Below are 20,946 nucleotides of genomic sequence, written 5' to 3'. Positions count from 1 at the left end.
AAGCATCCAATTGTGAGTCTGGAAAAGAGGATTGATATCCTTTGCCAGAAGATTTTGATAAACAAAAGTGAACTCTTTAAACCAAAATACTTTGGGATAGAAGGTCGGGTCACCCACCGCACCAAAGCAGCAGTATTTGGCGAGCTGCGAATGAGACTCAAAAATCAACTTTCTTACCAATTGAACCATTGAAAAATAAAGATACTTCTAATGATTTGTATCATACACTGTATAGTTTTCTTCTCAAAAAAGCTCAAGTACAACTACTTTGTTGAAACTTGGGAAATTTACATCTGTCACTTTTGTAAGTTTGGAAAAATACTATACTCCAAACTGGTTGTGATGATGCGAGTAGTGTCTTGTTGGCTCGTGTCTTGAGCGCGCAGGCAAATGCACATTTTTCGGAAGACGAACATGAAAGCAGCCTTTTAGTGTCAAAACTCGGCACATGCATCATTCTGCACGGTGAAGCTCAAACATCCAAGTAAAGTAACAACAGACGAGAGACAAGATTTTTTTTTTTTTGTTCCAGGTGCGGCATCAGACCAAAGTGTGAATGTTCTCATGCAGTAATGAGACAGCTTCTATTTCCCAGTGCCTCACCGTACTCCACCTCTTGCTCTGTCCTCAGTTTGCTGCCTGGGTTGATGCAGTGGTTTTCGTCTTTAGCCTGGAGGATGAGATCAGCTTCCAGACAGTCTACAATTACTTCTTGCGCCTAGCCAGCTACAGGAACACAGCTGAGGTCCCCATGGTCCTCGTGGGAACACAAGGTGCCTGCATTACACCTGATGTATATGTTTTGTCAGGATATTGCTTCCTCCATACTGGAGATGTGCACATTCACAGGAAGAACTCCATGTTCTTACACTGTCTTTACACTTAGAAAGTACGAATAAAGGAGAAGTCTCTCATATTCTGTATTTTTATTATCATCCTCGGCTCTTGAATTGATCCAGCTTACAAGTATTGTCTGTGTAGCCAAAGCCTGAGAGACTACAGCTTATTTCTGTGTCACATAGACTTTTTATCCTGCATTAGGATGAACATGGATGAACATTTTCATCATTAGACCCCAAGAAATCAAATAGTATTTGGCCTGTGTTCATTATTAAATGATTTATTTTGATTTCTTTGGGGTCTTTTTGTGGAACGTGTTGACCGTGGCAAAATGAGAGAAGATCACTAGATGATCAAATGTCTGAGTGTTTCATTTTTTTTCTCTCCCTCCTTAGATGCAATCAGTGCCGCCAACCCCAGAGTGATCGATGACTCGCGGGCCAGAAAGCTGTCAAACGACCTAAAGCGCTGCACGTATTATGAGACCTGCTCCACCTACGGCCTGAATGTGGAGAGAGTCTTCCAGGATGGTGAGGGGGGCGGGGGGGTCACAAGAAGTACCAGTAGACTTCACTCATTTACCCCCTACTGGCACATGAGATGTATTTGATCATTTGTCTGTCTGAATTGAGCCCAGCCTAATCCAATTTCAAATCAAACATCTTTAAATCTACTTTTATTTGGATGCACGTCAAGCTGTACTCATTCATCCATAACAATCACCTAAATACTCCCTTGTTTTTCTCCTCAAGATCCTTGTACGATTCCCTGAGAAGTTAATGAAATGTAAATGCAATTTTGAAGACAGTGAGAAAAGATCTCTTGATTGGTTTTCATGGAAACCTGTTCAGTAGTTTTTGTGTCAACCTGCCGACAAACCAATCAACCAGCAAACAAACAAACCCGCCGAAAAACACAACATCCTCGGTGGAGGTAATAATAATAAGTTGATTGACGGAGCATAAATCTAGAATTATAATTGAGAGCTTGTTCAGGAACAAAGGTAAAATAAAAAGTACCAAAAATGTAAATGATTCAGCTTCTCAAAAGTGATTCAGTCCCAAATAACCAATTTGAAGATGTCAACGCGAGCTTGCGAAATCGTGATTTGACTATTTGAACATCCTTTGACATTTTTAAAGATGACACGTTTTTTCCAGTCTGTCAAAAACATTATTATTACAGACAATGTGTTGGTTGCAGTCCTCCTTTTCACCCCATCGCCTCATTTTTGTTCCTCACTCGAGGCTAACCCAAAGACCGAACATTAGCATCCAAAGTGGTCACGTTTCAGATTAACAATTTCCAAACTTGAGTTTTGGTGGAAAGACAGCAGGATCTCTTGACAAACTCTTGATGTGAACACAAACTATGTGAAATTAACAAATGGCGACCAGCCACTCGGTAGATTATCATTGTTTTTTTGCCGGGTGAGTGAAACGAATCTACCAGCCACTTGAATATTTTAGCAGCATTTAGTTGGTGGCTGGTGCTAAATGTGAGCCCTGCAGCTGGGATACATGGCCTCTAAAATGTCCTCCCATTTCAATAAAAGTGGTCAAATTGTTGTTAAATTCAAAACTATGAGGCCGTGCCCTCCCACAAGAAGTCAACTCAACTTTTTGCAACTTCAGTGCCACTCCATTAAACACAAGTATAATTTGTGCTAAATTCACTGAATATGGCTATATATTTTTTTCCTCTTCACTCCTCCTGCTGTGAGTTATTTATAACAAAATGCATAATATGCTCGTGCAAGGCCAACTCAGGTGGAGTCGTGTATGTACGCGTTAATATTTTAATGTGTTGTGCTCAGCATCCAGTGATTGGCAGTGCACTCAGTGAACATCAGCGGGCCCTCTTCAATTAACAACGAAGTAAATTGAAAGTGATTGTCAAACACCGCAGTTATCCATCACTGGAGCTGAAATCATGATGTAAGAGGTCATCTCGTCAGATATGGAGCTCCAAGCCAAGTAATATTCGAATGTATATAAATGGTGAGACGCCCTCTTAATTTGTCTTAAAAGTATCTGGAAACTCTAAAGTTTTTCCCCCCGAATCCATAATTGGAAGTAATGAAACTGTCGTTTGGAAACTTCACATTATCCCCTAAGGCTGCTGCTCCTTTGAAAGCCTGTCATCCCTTCACAAAACATCTGAATATGTATCACAACGTTCACTTTGCATTTCATTGACTTGATGCACAGGCACGTTGTGTTCCCTCTCTGCCTTAATTGCTTTCCTGAAGCCCAATTTGAAATAATTAAAAGAGATGAAGGAGTGTCGGCTGTCTGGAGAAGTCGCTGCGTATCACTCTCGCCTCCCTTTCTTTCTCTATTTGCCATGCTGCAGCAGGCAGCCGGGCGTTATGGTCCCAGCTGTCAGCGCAACTTCAAATCATCTCTCTTTCCCTCAGTGCTAATTCACGTCACGCAGCCGTGAACATCACGTCCCTCCCTCCCTCCCTCCGCCCGGTCCCTGGCTCGAGTAGTGTGCCGTGAATTAAACGACGAGCCGCACCGATTGCACGGCGAATCGGGCCGTTCAGACGATGACAACAGTCTCATTTGGCTAACATTTTGGGGGGGGGGGCCAAAAATTACAAGCATCATTTTGTGTGATTACTTTTTCTTGGAAAATAGAGGTACCTTTTTCTCCCCAGAGATATGTAGAATCCACTTTGCAGTATGTTGCCCATTACCTGACTGGAAAACAAATAGCCCGAGGGTGGTTGTGATAATGCGCTCACTCTTTGTCTGGCTGGAATTAGCTTTGCTTACTCTGCTGAGCGTTTGATTTATATACTGCTAGTGTTGTGTTCATAAAGAGGAAAATGGTATCCTGTGTATTTTTTAGCACTTTATGGAGACTTTATTGGAATGTATGAATGTATATGTGTATGTGCAAACCTGTAGTCGTAAGGCACCGTAGTTGACTTTAGTGACGTGTGCTCACATCCACAACAGCAACTGTCACATTTTTAAAATATCTCATGGTCTCCAGTGAAAATCTAAGAAATAAGGGTCGCATGACGTTCCGAATTGCCTGATGGAAACGTTTTCCTGTTTTTGAAGCCGTGTTGGAGTGAGTCCCTTCGATGAAGTCATCGGGCTTCAGGCTGAAATCCGTCCTTCTAATGACGTTACCCCTCACAACGTGAGAAATACTTGAATCATCTGTGCGTTCCCCTGGAGATGGTTTGCGCAAGCCCACCCTGACGACAGTTGCCAACCAAAATACTAAAGGAGCAGTGCACCTAAAACATTTCTGGAGGGATGTGCTTTCGTTGAATGTTTCACCTGTAACGAGTCATTCTAAAGGAGAAAAATTACCCAGCCAGACACGCCACGGGTAGCAGTTACATTAGTTCGTAGTGAGTGTATGAAGGTATCTGTATAGAACCAGAGGATTAAATGTGGTATCAAACCAGTTGGCTGACAATAAAGTGCTGGACAAACAAAGTGTTTCAGCCAGGTGAAAATGGATTGGTGTAACGGGAGATTTCCAGACTAATTTCCGGGCTTAGAGTATCTTGTGTTTTTTTTTTAATTTTCATCAATATCTTTGCAGTATTTCCTGAGAAATGAACGAAAATGTTGAAAAAAAAACCTTGAGACTGAGAAAAAAAAAAATTATAATAATGGATCCGTCCCTTTTTATCCGGATTCGCACAAAAAAGTTAATGGAGTCCATTGTGGGCCGAGAGCCATCTCTAGTTTTTGTGCAGTCCTGCTGACAAACCAACCAAGAAATGGACACGGTGGATAATATTCACGCAATTGGATAAACGGGCCCATTAAGTGATCACAGGTCTGTAGCATTTAACACAGAAGTGATGTCATCATTAACTGACTACAAGTCATCATGCAAGTCTTCTGAAAACCAAGAATACTGTGCTTTCAAAGGAAGATTTCCAACTGAGCTTATGTTGGGTACATTTATCCGCTGTCACTTAACAAGGTAACGCCATTAACAGCCCACAGATGGTTCTGGTTTTCTGTGCTCTCTTTGCTTAATTAAACAGCCCAATTACATTTATATCCGCACTTAGCAGCCTTGAATGATGAGTCTGTCTCCGTGTCTCTGCCTTCCTCTCCTCCAGTTGCCCAGAAGGTCGTGGCCATGAGGAAAAAGCAGCAGCTCTCGATCGGTCCGTGCAAATCTCTCCCCAACTCTCCCAGCCACTCATCAGTCCCCTCTGCATCCATCCCCTCTGTTCACATTAACCAGGTAAGATCCAGATCATCGCAGACTTCCTGTTACACCCCTTCGTTGCTTCAACACGAATGAGAGCTCGTCGCTGTTATGTAAAGACCTCTCCTGCACACTCGGTTTATGTAACTCTTCTCATAACTCGTGATAACTTCTTTTTTTATTACGAGGAGGAATCAAATCTGCCGTGTCCTAAATTGACCTGCTTGTTTATCGTTTTTTTTTTGTTTGTTTTTTTTATTCCTTCTACCTCTCTGACTCCCTCGCTTGAAATCTCTCTCCCCAACCCTTTCCCTCTGATTCTGTCTGTTCCTCTTAATCTCTCTCGGCTCCCCAGGCGGCCAATGGTGGGGGTGCGTTCAGCGACTACTCCTCCTCTGTTCCCTCCACCCCCAGCATAAGTCAGCGGGAGATGCGCATCGAGACCATCGCTGCCTCCAATACGCCCACGCCCATCCGCAAGCAGTCAAAGCGCCGCTCCAACATTTTCACAGTAAGTATGCGACAGCTGATGCAAAGCAACACCCACTCACACTACTAGGAGGCATGTTGCCAGGCACACTTTGTCCACCAGAGGGAGACAGGTAGCTCGAAAAGAAAAATTTTAAAAACAATTTTAAAAAAAAGAAGCATCAGCTCTCCTTGCCTCAGATGCAGGCAAAAGTAAAGCGTCTTGTTCACACAGCACGATGGGCAAAGGAGAATGAGACTAAATAGAGAAAAATTATATTAGATCCCCAAAAAAATGCTCAAAAAAACAAATCTTCTTTAAAGCAAATATCAAAGATAAACACTGTGGAAAAAAACTCTTTTTCATGTCTTTTTTTTCTTTTTCTTTTCTAATTGGATGTAGTAAAGTGCACATGGATTAAGTTTCTCATCTCACCCATGACGAACTATAGGCCCTCTGCACTGTCTAAATCTTTGACCTCCCTCCCTCCCTCCTTCCCCCCTCCCTTCCCCCCACCCCTCTTATTTTTACTAGATCCTTTCTTTGCAGTGACCTCCCTTCTCCTGCCCGACCGAGCTAAACACAAAAAAAAAGCCCAAGCCGGCCAATGCCCTGTTTACACGCTGCTAATAACGCATGCCCCGCATCCTCCGACACGCCAGGCTCAACCGGCCACTAACCACCTCGTTGAGTCTAGATATTTGCCCCCCTCCCAGAGCCTCACCCCCTCACTTACTTCTACCTGTCCACTGGCCCCAAATCCTATCTCGAGATTCACACCAGTATCCCGACCCCCCTGTCTGCCTGCTCTTTACCCCCATGTCCTGTCGTATTTGCTCTAACCATGTGTGCACTAACCACTCTAATTTCCTTAGCTATCCTAAGCTTGTCTTTTACTTGTAGCCTCTGCCCTCTTCTTCTACCCAGCCTGCTCCCCCCTCTCCTCCTCTCTCCTCCCTCCTACACCAGCCTTCTTCTCTGCTGCTAAGCCTCTCCTAATCTCACGTAGCCAGAACCTCAGTCCTCTTCGAGCTCAGGGAGGAGGAGGTTTTTGTACAAAAAAAAAAAATTGAAAAAAGCTACCAAAAATGGTGTTGTTCTTCTTTCAAATCAATGAAGTGATTCCACGGAGAGCTTGTTTGTACCCCCCCCCAAAAAACAAAAAAATCCACAGTGTGTTTTTCAAACTGACCGAAACGGTTGAGTCAGCTTTTCCAAAGGTTTTTGCAACTTTTCTTTTTCAATTTTTTTTTCCGCTGGAGCTTTGTGAGTTTCAGAGATCAGGCTATGTGAGATCTACCCCCCCCCCCCCCCCACTTCTGAAAAGTCCCTCGTCCTCCAACTGTCTCCCCCCCTCACTTCCTTCCTTCCTCTTTCTTCTCCCCTCCCTCATCTCTTTCTAACTAACTCCCTCTCTGACCTCCCTATCTATCCCCCTCCTTCTATTTCCTCCTACTGCCTTCACCCTGTTACCCCAGCTGCTGTGGAAGCCGCAGGCTTTGTGGCCTCCGAGCAGTACAGGCTGTGTGCTAGCTCCCCTTGTTGTCTCCCTTCCCCCCTGCTAGGTAGTGACTAACCATGTCCACCAGAGAAATGAGCCTCTCCCCGTCCGCGTCATGGAGATGCCGAAGCACGCCACCTACCCGGTGTGGGTGCCGGAGTGGCAAGCCGAGCGGGAGTTTCAGCTCATGACCTTCTGAGGAGCAGCGAGCCGAGGGTGGGAGGAGGGAGGGCGAGGGAGGAGAGGAGGAGGAGATGGAGGAGGAGGAGGAGGAGGAGGAGGAAGCAGAGGAAGGGACGGAAAAGTTAACGGGGCGACATTTCTTCAGTGACACTTGAAGAGCGTGATGGGCTAAGGAGAGGAAGACTCGCAGTGCCGACCCTTTTTTTTTGCCATTTTCCGAATAAAAAAAAAAAAAACAACAGAAAGAGAAAATATTTCATCAACGATATCGAGGATGTCCCTTCCCTAGCTCTGTCCGTTTTTTCAGAAAAACAAATTCACATCTGTGTTAGCTCCCGAAAAAGTCCGGCTGCCATTCAAAGAGCCTGTCCTGTTTTTTAGCCACACTCCTGTAAGTAGTTCACTTCTATGTTGATTTTTTTGGAGGGAGTTTCGAGAGAAGAAAGACAATATGCCTTAATGTCATCAGTAGATAAGCTTTGACAGATCGATATCAGACTCACTTTTAGTCATTACACACAAGGTATTTTGTTCTAATGTCACAGCGAAGGAAAAAAAATGCTGCAAGAGAATAAATCCAGTCCAGTTGTAATCAGATATAAAAGTAATATTTGTCACCTTTGTGGCACTGGCATTGGGACTCTTGAAATTAAGGATAAGATTCTTAACTTAGTTTTAATCTGATTACAAAAATATCAGATGTAGTTTATCAGAAAAGCCCATTAAAAAGAAAAATATCTTTCTATAATACTGCATTGTTTCTGTTTTTGTTTTTTAGTAAGTGAATAAAACTCAAAGCTTTACTACAGAAGATCCTATCACGCCGTCTCCTCACCGCCCTCACAAATCAATTTCACCACTCTCACCACTCAGTCATTTCAAGCTGGTATCTACCATAACTGTCTTTGGCCACTAGGTGTCAGCGCAGTATACACATTATTCTTTCCTAGTGCTTCCATGGTCAATAACTCGATAAACAATCTGTTTTGTAGTCTGTCTGTGGTTCCCTGATGTCTTCAGGCTGTCTCTGTCCCTTTTTTTGTGTGGAAAAGCACACCGTTTAAGACTTTAGATGAACAGCGCGCCATTTTTTATACTTAACTCCATCCCACTCATTCATTCACATTCATTTAATCCACGTATTAATGTCTGCCATTAGTTGTTTCCCTTTTCCCCCCCCCTTTTTTCTGTAGTCCCTTGACTTGTCGCTGGACTCCACCTAAACATAACCAAAACAAACAAACGTTAAAAAAAATAAATTAAAAAAAAAATAACCATTTTTTTTCAACATTTGCAGATTTGTGCTTCTGTTTCCAACCTTTCTTCAACTAAAAGGGCTTTCCAACTCCTTCCGAATTAGAAGAGCACGATGGCTTAAAAAAAAAAAAAGAGAGAACAAAAAAAGAAAAAGAGTCCCCCTGCTTTGCCAATCCTGATAGAGAAGAGATTGCGTTACCCTCGGTGCTTCACCGCATTTAGGGTAATGCACGGAACTTGCACTAAACGGAAACCATAGGACATAAGCGTCTAGCGCTGCCTAAACTCGAGTCCATCTGGGTGTTTGAGCGCACTCGGAGTAGACTGTCGAAAATATCACGAAGTGAGACAGACCGTAGGGACTCTTCTGGAAATGCCCCGTCCACCCCCTGACCCCCAACTGACCCCCACCCCCAACCCCAAACTCTCATTCCGACATCCCATAGATAAAACACGCTGTACAGTCAAGTCACTCTTGGAACTGTTAATCCAGCCGCCCAAAGGACTTTCCTTACATGACATCACACTGCCTTTTGCCATAAATGAGGACTCAAGGACTAGAGGTGCCAAGTTGTCTATTTTTCCTTCTTTGGTTCTTTCTTTTTAGATTTTTTCCTACATTCATTTTGGTCCTTTTTTTTTTTTTTTAATTTATTCCTTCTTATATTCCAGCAAGTTTTTTGAAGTATTGAATGGAACTGAACATGTGGTATAAATGTATTATCATAGAGGTATTTTAGATCAGAGTAACTTTGGGTAATTTTATGAAGGCCTTCATAAAAAATCAGGGTAGAGAGAGAGGGTTTATATTCAGAGAGATATTACACTGAACGTTGCCAACAAATGAAACTGGGTTGCACCGACTTGTATGAATGTAGTTAAACCTAACCGTTTGTTTTTTCCTTTTTTTATTTATTTAATTTATTTTTTTCCCCATTCAATTGTTTCCTCTTAAAATTCATTTATTTATTTTTCATTTTTTTCTCAATTTTAGGTTTGGTACAGAGATTATGAACTCTTGCATAATCGCTTTTCTATCATGAACGGATTGACGAAAAAAATATAGACTGCTGTATATCTTGTATTGTATTTTATTTACAATGGTACTCTATAAAAAGTACATACATATAAGGAGTATATGAAATAATGCCTTTATTGTCCATCCTATATTTTGTGGGAACTGCAATGTTTGGCTCAATCTGTTGAATATTTTGAAGTGAATTTGTGACTTGCTTTGTATGGTGTCTGTATAGAAGCTAAACAAGTCATCATTAAAAAAAAAAAATAAAATGTTGGAAAAAATATAAACACCCAGAGTTGGTTTACTTGAAGTCAGACTCTACCTCTTCTCCATTGGTGACTGGACATTTCTCATGTTCTGAGTGAGACCATACACACTCATGTCTGTCCCTCTCATCTCTTTATTTGTTTTTTGGGGTGGGAAGTTTAACCGATTTACTTCCATGCAAGGTGATTGTCTAACCGTTTCCTCCTCACAGGGATAACCAGAAATATGAAATGTTGATGTGTTGTTGTTTTTTTGGTTTTTTTTGGTTTTTTTTTTGATGCTGAAATAGTTTGATATGTTTATGTTCCACCAGGTTTTGCAGGTCGGAGGAAGCTAATTGTACTGAAGTCTTTTAAAATAACCCTTTTTTCCCCCTTTTTTCCCTTTTAACCTGTAATGATGTAACGTGCTACGATAGCCTTGTATATCAGCGCGACTATGCTAAAGGCACAGCTGGCTCTACTCTGGTATAGCAGCAGTTGGTCTTGCAGGTCCACTAAAGGCCCGCTCTGGGTCTCAAACAGAAGGGAAGGATCCCCCCCCCTCCACAAATGGTTTCAGGGCTGAGTCATGACTCAATGTGTGGTCGTCCTTGGTCTCCTCTGTGTTGAAATGTGTCTAGTGTGGTCTTGGTTTGGTCTCTTTTTTGATTTTTTGTTCTTTTGGACTTGCACGTCGGTGTTTACTGCTGTTTGTTACCGCTGGTCTGCTTGTCTGTTTAATTTCGAGCTTCTTTTTTGAGACTTTTTATTTTGCAATGTCAAAAGTTTCTCCACAAAAAAAAAAAAACGCTCAAAAACACAAAAAAAACCCTCACCTCACGTCCCCACTTCCTCTCCCCCCTCTGACCCCCAGTCTCTCTCCCTCACACACACACCCCAACACACACAACCACGCCCAAAAAAAACCTCACCTCCTCCCACACCCCACAGCTCCCACTCTTTGCCTCGCCGTCGCTGTGTCGCCTCAGTTGCTGACTGACTTTCTCGTTTTCTTGCAGTCTCGGAAAGCCAGTGAACAGGCAAAGAGCGTTGACAGTAAAACAGACAGCATAGGCAGTGGGAGGGCCATACCTATCAAACAGGTAAGCAGTTTTATTGATTATTGATTCAGATTTTTTTTTTCAACCTACATTTTCTCATAGCTACCAGGTAAGTATGATTCCCCTTTGTGTCACAAGATGTTCTTTCCTGTTCGACACTTGGATTTGCTGTGTGTTAACGACTGAATCGCAGTGGGCAGGTCATGACGTCATGTCTCGCTGTAACCGCTAGATGGCGACACAACACCACATAACAAGGCAGTAGAAATAAGGCCAGAAGGCAGGGGTTCACACATAAACATGAGAGAGGTTTTCAGCAAAGAAATGTTCCTGTTTGTTCTGTGCAAGTCTCCTATCAAAATAAAAGCATATGGCTTTTGATATATGAAGGCACAGTTGGTCAGGGTCTGCAGGTATATTCACATGCACGATTACAGTTATCTTCTCAACATTTTGTGTGGTTTAAAAAGGACCATAACTACAAATTTAGGGCTGTTTTAAAGATGTTCACTCGTTCGTCTTGAGTCAAAGATTGTGCAAAATTAGTCTCGATATGTAAAGTCATGTCAATCCACTTCAGAGAGACGGTCCCTGCGATCGTTATAATATCGGGATAATAATCCTGCACTGCACCTTCTAACATACAAACTCTCCTTCACAGTGGACACCATGTTGTTATTATCACTCACCATCGTGTGCTGGTCGCATTTTTTGAATGAATTTTTATTCATGCATATCATTATAATCAACTTGGACAGCTATGATTAGCTGGAATTGTCATTAGATATCATAGGCATAATTCTCTTGAGCCTGATTTTTATTATTTATTTATTTATTATATTTAGTTAATTTTGCAATCTGATCCAATTTACTCCAACCAAATTCCCCTGTTTTTTTTTTTAAAAAAAGGTTTATTTCACCTTACACTTTCTTATGCAACAGCTACAGGTAACACTCCCTGATACTGTGGTGCTTTGTGTTTAAACATAGCTACAATTTTTTCCATCTTTTTTATAAATTTTCTTCATTATATTTCTCCTTTATGTATTCATGCATTGCTTTAAAGCACTGCTTGGGTGAGGAGCACTGAATTACACCTTTGAGCGCGGATCATTTCTAAAGGTCCGACTGTAACCGAAGGAGAAGTAATTGACACATTGATTGGTAATCACTCGTGATTATACGAGGGCTTTTGAAAACGGGTCAGCATCCTTATATTATCCTCTTTACCTGCCAATGATAGGAGATAATGTCCTTTTTCTTTTTCTTTTTTTAAATTTTGAACCTCCCCTTTCCCTTTAGAGGAAAATTGCCATTAAGCCTTTGGTCCGGCTGAAAGTAATGGCAGGGTAACGCTTCCAAACCCCCTCACTGAATCAGAAAATTAAGCTGAAGGGGAAACCAGCGTTACAGATACAGTATCTATCGCTTCATCCGTCTGTTACATTTCTTTTCTGCCATACGTTTTTAGCAGAAGCGGAAGTGCTGCATTATGATTTTAAAATTTTGCACAACACACTGGAAAATGTATGAGATACAACCCCAGGAAAAAAACACAGAAATGCAAAACTTCATGGTGGCGGATCCCTTTCTATTTAATCTCTCGGCCTTGAATGTAGATTAGTGTAATTCACGGCTGAAACTGGCACACCTGATGAGTGCAGGTGGGCGAGGGGGGAAAAGAATCCCCTCGGAGCAATCTTTACTGTAAACTCGCCCATTCTTAACCCGACACATTACGGGGAGCACCTCCTCTAAAGTCCAGGTTTTCCCTGAGTATCATGGCAACTTCTGACAAGAGAAACCACCCCCCTCTTTATCTACAAAGGGTTTTCTTGTGGAGTTTGTGAAGGGAGGCACAGAGGGGGTGACTAGCTGATCTCCAGGCCAGTCAAATGCACAATCAAGGAGATCAAAGTGTCAATGTGTGCTTAATTACCACTCCCCCCCCACCACAACCACCACCACCATCACCCTTCCACCTCACCCCATCGGGCCAAATTACACACCATATGCCCCCCCCACACACACTTTTCCTCCGTCCCCCCATCCCATCTATAAAAATAGTGAGTTAGGATAACAATGCACTCAGGAGCTGCTGGTGACTCCTCAGCAGTGGGTGCATTCTTGCCCCATCATCGACCCCCCCCCCGCATCCCAAACCCAACACACATAACCCCCCGTCCTCACAAAGGGCCGGCCTATCAGTCAGCCACAGTGGCAGGATGCAGCTTTCCTCCGAGTTGCCTGACAAAAGACGAGGACAGACACTATCTCCTCTGTGGCGATATGACAATTGTGTGGACACAGAGACTGCGTCTGACGATCGGCCTGTTTCCTTATGTCGCACAGGCTGAACACACTCATCTTCTTTGTCAGTGTGTGTGTGTCTGTGTGGTTCAGTGTCGCCATGTGATGTCAAACTATCACATAAAAATGGCAGACGGCTCAGCGTGGCAAAGTACGGAACAATTATGATGGATTACCTGGAATCGTTTGTCGAGCTTCCAGTTGAAAGATACATCACAGCCAGCCGTTCAAATAAAAGCAGAAAAATTAGTCGGCACGCGTAAAGATTTTCACATTATTGTCTCGGTATCTTTATCGATCTGCTTCGCGGCTCTGATAAATATATGAAAGCTTGCCGCTGATTGCGCGTATAGATTTATTTATGCTCCAGTGAGGCCCACAAGATGAGCAACATATTTGCTTGTAAAACATGCATTATAAAGTCGCCAGAGGCCCTGTGACTGGATCATTTGCTTTGTATGATTAGAGAGCCATTTAAAAAGTGTTTACAGTTCTTTTATCGACCAAATTGAGGAGAGTCTGGGCAGTCAGCAACTTATTGATTGAAGGACACTGTGTCTTCCTGAGAAATCATCGCGAGTATCAGTAGTTACAAAAGAGCTAACCAAGGCTTTCACATTGATATTACATCTAGTTGTATGACTTTTACGTGAATGCCAGGTCTGTTTTATTAGTGACTAATGACTATATTTTGTAAGTTAAGGAAGAGCACCACACTTGTTTTTGTCCTGTGGCTTCACTTAACATAATCCAAATTTGATTTCACATTGATCGTGCCTTAACTGGTTCACAAAGTTGATTTATTTTTGAGAAAAAATGAAAATTCAACTGAAAAATAAGAAAAGCATTAAGAACACATGTGCTGTATGTAGCCTCATACGTTAGATTTAAGTGGATTTGTGCTAAGCTTTGCTCATACTTGAAGTGATAAAAAAAAAAAATAGTTATAATCCAAACTATACTCAACATATACATATTAATTTCCTTTTTTCCCTTTGCTGCCCTCAAGGATGAGAGAATTTAAGCTGTGGCAACATCCAGGCGACGTTAAGGCTGCTCTGTTTCTCAGCGGCCTCTGAAAATGACTTTTAGATGTGATTTTTGGATAACATCAGAAAATATTATTACAAACTCTGTAACTTCCAGACTCAAGCCTTTATTTTTATAGTGTAAAATCACGAAAATATCTCCTCAAGCCACAAAGTGAAGAATATAAGATAAAAGATTAATGAATCTGGTTCCAAAAGAATAAAGTAAACATTTAAAGGCTGGTCGACAGTTAATTCATCTGCAGAATAGAATTGAATAGTTATCCGAAGTAAATTAGAAACTAGAAAGTAATTGACTTGTGCTGACTTGTGTTGTTAGAGAAAAGTTAGTATGTTTGAGCTCCTGCACCAGTAAGCAGCTATAAACAGGCAGTTTTTGGGATGAAATATCAAGGACACCAAACTCCTGAGTCCCAGCATGCTGCCAGCAGTCAGCATTTGCTTCCTCGGATGAGTCAGGGCTCGGATTAGGATGATTGTCGGCAAACAGCCTGGTGCCCAGGTCACGGAGGGTCAGCTCTGCCTGATGTGTTAATCAGGATTAAAGCCTGCAGGATGGGCCTGGCTAGCAAAATACTACCCCCTGCACCCCCCCTTTTCAGATCACACACACACACACACACAGGCCCTGGCTGTAAAAGCACAAACATTGCCCCTGCTTAATCCCCTAATTAAGCGGGCCCCTCCTCACTATTTAACCCCGGAGAGCCTCCTGGCCCTTGCACTCAGCAGCGTTTGGTCACCTCCAGCGGAGGAACTGCATTGTTTACCAGTGGATTTACTCAGCAGATAAGGAAACCATCTGAGGCCCCTAAAAGGCCCCTGCAAGATAAAGTAGAATAGAATAAGAGCTGAGTGGGCTTTGAAGAGGGGAGATCACACTCCCTAATCCCAGGATTGAGAGGTCTTCCAGAGTTCAGCATGTTATGTGTATGAATGCAGGGAGGAGGTCTGGCAAATTGGATTGTCTCTCTCTCTCCCTCTCTCTCTCTGAATGGTCTGTGCCAGAGGAACTTGGCCAACTCTGGAGGTTCAAGTGGTCACAGCAGAAAAAAAAAAACCACGTCATTCAAAGCTTTCAGCCACAAATTAGAATAAAGAATGAAAGTTTAAGGGGATTTAATTACATTTTTTTAATGTATATTAAATCATTCCACACTGTGTCATAATTGATGCGTGTTTGCTTTTTTTGCGACTTGCACAAGGAGAAAATGCTCATACCGATCTGTAATAACCATAATAATGCTGTGTTATGGTATTTAACAGCCATAATGGCTCATATCATCCACCACGCTGCTCTGAGAGGAGCATATGCTCACCGTGATGCCTTGTCTCTTACAGGGAATCCTTCTGAAGCGAAGTGGCAAATCCCTCAACAAGGAGTGGAAAAAGAAATATGTCACGCTGTGTGATAATGGCGTCCTTACTTACCACCCCAGTTTACATGTGAGTATCAAACCCCCTCCCACTTCTTCTGCCTTTCCCATTTCTTTTCCAATCGGCTTTATGTGCTTATTACACTACTGTTTGTACTCTCGGGGTGCTGCTGGAGGTTTTAATGTTCGACTTTTTTCTCTCGATGCGATTACATTGACTGCTACAAACTGGATTACAAACCATATAGGCCCATGATTTCCCACAGAGGCTTATATAATAGCTATATTAGCTGTGACTTAGTATTAAGGAACAGGGGTGCCCCAGTGGTCATCTCCACGTTCAAACCCCTCCCCTCCCACGGTGCCCATCCCCGGTGCCGGCTAATGGAGACATGGCTGCGCTGCTGCGTGGCCGCCGCGCCCAGACTCCACGCTGGCTTGTATTTATAATGGTTCTCACTGCATGGCAGCAGAGCCTGACCAGCCTCCCACATCCGTCTTTGTCAGAATCCCGCTGGGCCGCTAATACCTCTTAAACACTCGGCTGGCTGGCAGCTCAGGAGCCGGGTGCCACTGTCAGGAACGCCCGTCTTTTTTTTTTTTTTAAAAATCCCTACCCATCACTCCCTGACTCCCTCAAGCCTGTATATGTTTGAGATGTTTCGGTAATTTGCGACACCGTGGGGAACGCTTTATATGAAGATCCTGGATATAAGCGTTGGTTGATAGGAAAATGGCCCTTATAAGATATTACAAACGTTAATAATAGCATCATAAACATGTTGATTGTTACATTGTAAGAGGTTCATAAGCACTGCTTGATAACAGCCATCCTTTTCAGTTCAATGTAAATGTGTACAGTCAGCATTCAGTCCAGCTTCAAATGACTCTTCAGGTGTCACAGGTATCACCTGGGCGGACACTTCTTCAACTCTGTCCAAGACACAATTCTCCACCTCAAAGAGCTCAACATATCAAATCCATACAACCCAAATGAATTGGGCCTCCTACCCCTGTGCTTCCTGGGTCCTGCAGTGGTTGACTGGTCTCGGTTTTCTGCTTTGGCCAAAGTGAATAAAAAAAATATTTTTTTAAATTGTTAAGAAGTGCCTTGTAAGAATTCCATTCGAAGTTTCAATTTGTTAATTGAAAAAAGATCGCTTAACGTTTATGAATGCATGATGAAATATGTGTTGCTCTTAATAATGCAACAGAAAGCTTAGCAAAGACATTATACTGATGAGATACACTAAGTGAAATGTTAAGACACTCTTAAGGCTCGTATTAATGTTCTTAAGGTCAGAAGTGCTTATAATGTCTTGCAATATAACATCACATGTGCACCATTGCTAATATTAACAGTCTATAATGGCCTTGTTTCTTATTTATGCTCATTAAAAGGACCTGAGTTTAAAGAGTTACCCCACCTTGTGTCTGAGGAGGCAGCTCAAACTTTGAACACAAGCCCAGCAGTTTAGACGTGAACCTTGTGTGTGGCCTTGTTGCACTGACAGTGTGTTAGTGGTTTAATTTACAAGCGGTTATTAGCAGAGCAGCACTGTGCTACAGTGATGTATGTAATTGAGTGAACAGGCCATCTCTTGATCATTACAGCTATTACAGGTCATCGGGGCAATCTATGAATCTATGAATCTGTTGACTTACGGAGGGAGGTGAAGTCGGGGAGACAGTTACATTAGCGCGGTAACAGCTCGAGCTCATTTTGAGCAGTGGAGCAGAGAAGGAGTAAGAAAAAAGGAGGGAAGAGAGATTGAGGAAAGGGGAAGGGAAGGGAAGGAGCGAGGGAGGGAGGCAGACTGAGAGAGTGGAAGAGGGGAACCTTTAATTTCGCAGTCAGCCAAGCCATCCACACAATCACCTTCTGTTAATTCTATCTGCTACATCAATTAAATTGTTTGTAGAAACTAATTGAATGTGGCTTAATCACACATCTTAATAGCTTTGCACGCTTCGATCTGGCTGTTAATTCCAGCAATAAAATGAAATGAGAGCGCTCACTGGGTAATTAGCGAGGAGGCTTGGGAAAGAAATGAGTGCTTTATGACACGGTAATAAAGCGAAGAAGCCGGTGGGGGGACGGCAAAGGCCGAGCTCGCCTCTATTTGGATCTCTTTTTTTTTGTGCTGAGCCCGATGATTTTCACCTCGGCTTCCCACATTTGGGCAGTAGTCGCTTTAAACCAAATCAAATGCCCAAATTGAAAGAGAATGAGACTGTTTGCATTCATTAAGCCTAACATCTCGCTATTTGGGAGAGGCGTGGGCACAGGTGATGTATAATGGCTTTACAATCATTTTTCCACTATCACACACCCTTAGTGGAAGGTCTGGGATGGGTTGTGACTAATGGGGATGGAAATTGAATAGCCTTTTAATTTGTTTTTCTTCCATAATTCCTGGATTCTCGTCGGTCTGCTGTGTGTAATCAGGCCCCTGAATCGAGGGGAAATATTTGAAATTATCTGGACTTTTGCTCGAGGAGCGTGCAGACCGTCGACAACTATCGTCATGTTGTTTTTGTCACTTTTTACAGGACTACATGCAGAACGTTCACGGGAAAGAGATTGACTTGCTGAGGACAACAGTCAAGATTCCCGGGAAGCGGCCCCCGAGAGCGGTGGCCACCGTGGCCCCGACTGCTAGTCCCAAAACCAACGGGCTGACCAAGGACCGCAGCACCTTGCAGCTGGGCATCGGAAACACAGGTACCACTTCCTGTCCTTATTGTAAGGCTGAAGGTCAGAGAAGAAAAAGTTATGTGTTTTAGTTTGCAATTTAGATATTTCAGATACAAGCTACAATTTACTATATTGACTGTATTTTATATGTTCTGACTCTACTGCAGACACATTATTGAGTGATTCTATGAGTGTGACTGGGACTGTTGTATACTGTTCAGGCTTCAAGTCAAGTCTTGTAGTTGAGGTCAGAACACAAACTAAAAGTATTTTGGGAAGTGGCTGCACACTGAGTCAAGGATCACTGATAATAAAAAATTTCACTTAATGTTTCGTGAGGCTCATAAAATTATATTACAGTCTTGACCCCAGACAGTTTATTGTAATCAATGCAGGTGTCATCGCAGAGCAAAACACAAGATATATAGCCCGATGAAGTCTCTAATCAATATTAATAAAAGATATCCTGGATTGTGTATTTTTGACTGACACAATTTATTTGCTCACACTCTGTGACTGCTACTAGTGTATCTAACAGTTTTGTTCATTATGAATTAATCTGCCGATGATTGTCACAACTGATCATTTAGTTTTTAAAAATCCTTGAAAAATGCTCATCACAATTTCCCAGAGCCCAAAGTGACCTCAGAGACTTTTTTTTTGTCCAGCCAACAGTCCAAAATCAAAAGCCAATCAACAATTCATTAACGAACATCAATGACTGAGGCGATGAACTTACCATCAAAAATATTTGGCTTTTCCATTTATCTACTCATGTTTGCTGCACTACTTTTACAACATGACGTATTCGTAAGGATAATTACAAAATGATAATTGACATAAAACAAAGGTTTACTTCTGCTCTCTATGCTAATGCTCAGGCATCCCCACCAAAACTCAGGACGTAGCTTAGCTTAGCCTAGCATGACTTACCTTAATGTAAACACGCCGTGTACGCTAACGTTCGCTACGTTCCGGCCGTAACAAACATGCAACCCACTCATATAAGATAGTTAGAGCCAATCCCAATGTTGACAAGTGGGTTGATGGATTTGGCTGTTTGACTGGCTTATACATTTGAGAATCTTATGAATTTCTCCTATACTTCATGCCTACCCAGAAGAAAAAACATATCCCAGGTATAATAGGTTCTGGTGACTCAATATGTCTTTTATTACTGTACTCATTTTCCATGTCCTCAATTTGTGATTAATCATAAAAATGTGTCCCAACAGGTTAATTATCTACTTTCTGTACGGTTCATTCATGCAAATTAGCTGCCTCACAGTATACAAAATGATGACTTAATGAGCATCTATGAGAAATCTATTAATTCTCCAAATTACTAAACAGGGAATTTTAAAAAAAAAAGTGTGTGTTTTAAACATTGGCTACATGTTTTAAAAAGGGTTTTTTGCCACTCCGACACTGACCTAGTTATTTTTCATCCCCTGTAGTGGTGGAGGGGGTCAAAGCAACCAAAAAAAAAAAAAGAAAGAAAAACGGTGCCAGGGTTTTTCCACCTTTTCAAGTTTAAAAATAGATCCCCCTCTTCTCCCAGAGAGCTGTGCCACTGGAGGCTGCGCAGAGTCTGGCAGGCTCGTAGAGAAGGAAGCCAGTGATTGGATTTAGGGGTTAGGATTAAGAGTAATTAATACTAATTAGCAAAGCGATCCCCAGAGGGAGGCGGGGTCCTTCATATGCACTGAGTTTTCCCATCGCTCAGGCTAAAGCTAGCTGGCTGAGAAGTGGGCACAGAGCCAAAGGGAGCATTAGCTCTGTCCAGGCAGGTTGCTGTTAAACCTGGCCAAGGTGCTGCCACCGCTGGAGCAGGAAGATGTAGGAGTTTACAGAGCAGAGGACGTCGGATCGAGGTTGTTCGGGCCCACAGACTGTTAACCTTGAGTGAGATTGAGGGGAGGTAGAAGGGCCTTGAAATACAAGCCAGGATTTTGGGAAAACAGCCCCAGCTCATTTGTTCCTCTTTTCTTTTTTCTTTTCTTTTCAAACTCAACAGTGTCGTTTTCCCCCTGTTGTTTGTCCTCAGTGACAGATTCCCAAGATCTTCGCTTGCCATCCGTTCGTGCATCAGGGAACAATGCGAGGGAGATTTGCCTTAATCTCCATTTAGGAAAAGAAAGGTTACAAATCACATCAGGTCTCTCTCTGGGTGGAGGACCCTCTTCTGATTATGTGATCGGGATTTTGATTTCATTAGACGTGCAATTGATGAAGGGAACAAAGGGGTAATTTTTCATTCACGGCGTCCAAATCACAAGCCTTGTCTGTGCCTTTGGTAATTCATTCATCCCTTAGATCTAAAGACCTTTATAATCACTGGGAGAAGAGGGATAGCGACGGAGAGAAGGAGGGGAGGAGTGGATATGGGGTTGGAGGGGGGGGGAGAGGGGGAGAGAGATGGGAAGATGAAGAGGAGATGCTGAAGAAGACAGAGAGCAAATGAGAGAACGCATGCGCCCACGAGTTCACCAAGCGGGCCAGGTTTAATTCTTCTGCTGGGTGCTGAGCGGAACCATTTTAAATATGATCCTCCCTGTTAACACGCATCCTGCCGTGTCACCGGCGACAGATACATTGTACAAAGTATTAATGGGCCCAGTCACTTTGAATCAATCCTGTGGGGGAGAGAGGGAGAGAGAGAGACGCATGTAGGAGAGGAGTTGAGCTCATTCCCTCCTCAGTGTACCGTAATTTGTCTCAAGCTGTGATCTGTAG

The 20,946-nt window shown here is 42.6% G+C and overlaps 1 protein-coding gene across 2 annotated transcripts in view; it reads left to right on the top strand.

Moving 5' to 3' along the window:
* The window catches only part of agap3 (ArfGAP with GTPase domain, ankyrin repeat and PH domain 3), a 131,776-nt gene that overhangs the window by 70,296 nt on the left and 40,534 nt on the right, over positions 1-20,946 (top strand). For both annotated transcript variants that reach the window (XM_037083541.1, XM_037083539.1), the window contains exons 5-11: positions 632-773; positions 1,236-1,370; positions 4,946-5,073; positions 5,393-5,548; positions 10,736-10,819; positions 15,478-15,582; positions 18,066-18,237. In XM_037083541.1, coding sequence (XP_036939436.1) covers positions 632-773; positions 1,236-1,370; positions 4,946-5,073; positions 5,393-5,548; positions 10,736-10,819; positions 15,478-15,582; positions 18,066-18,237 — 922 coding nt within the window. The remainder of the gene's footprint in view (positions 1-631; positions 774-1,235; positions 1,371-4,945; positions 5,074-5,392; positions 5,549-10,735; positions 10,820-15,477; positions 15,583-18,065; positions 18,238-20,946) is intronic.

Source organism: Acanthopagrus latus, chromosome 21 (assembly GCF_904848185.1).
Source record: "Acanthopagrus latus isolate v.2019 chromosome 21, fAcaLat1.1, whole genome shotgun sequence".
NCBI lineage: Eukaryota > Metazoa > Chordata > Actinopteri > Spariformes > Sparidae > Acanthopagrus > Acanthopagrus latus.
This window is presented reverse-complemented; position numbering and strand designations above follow the sequence as displayed.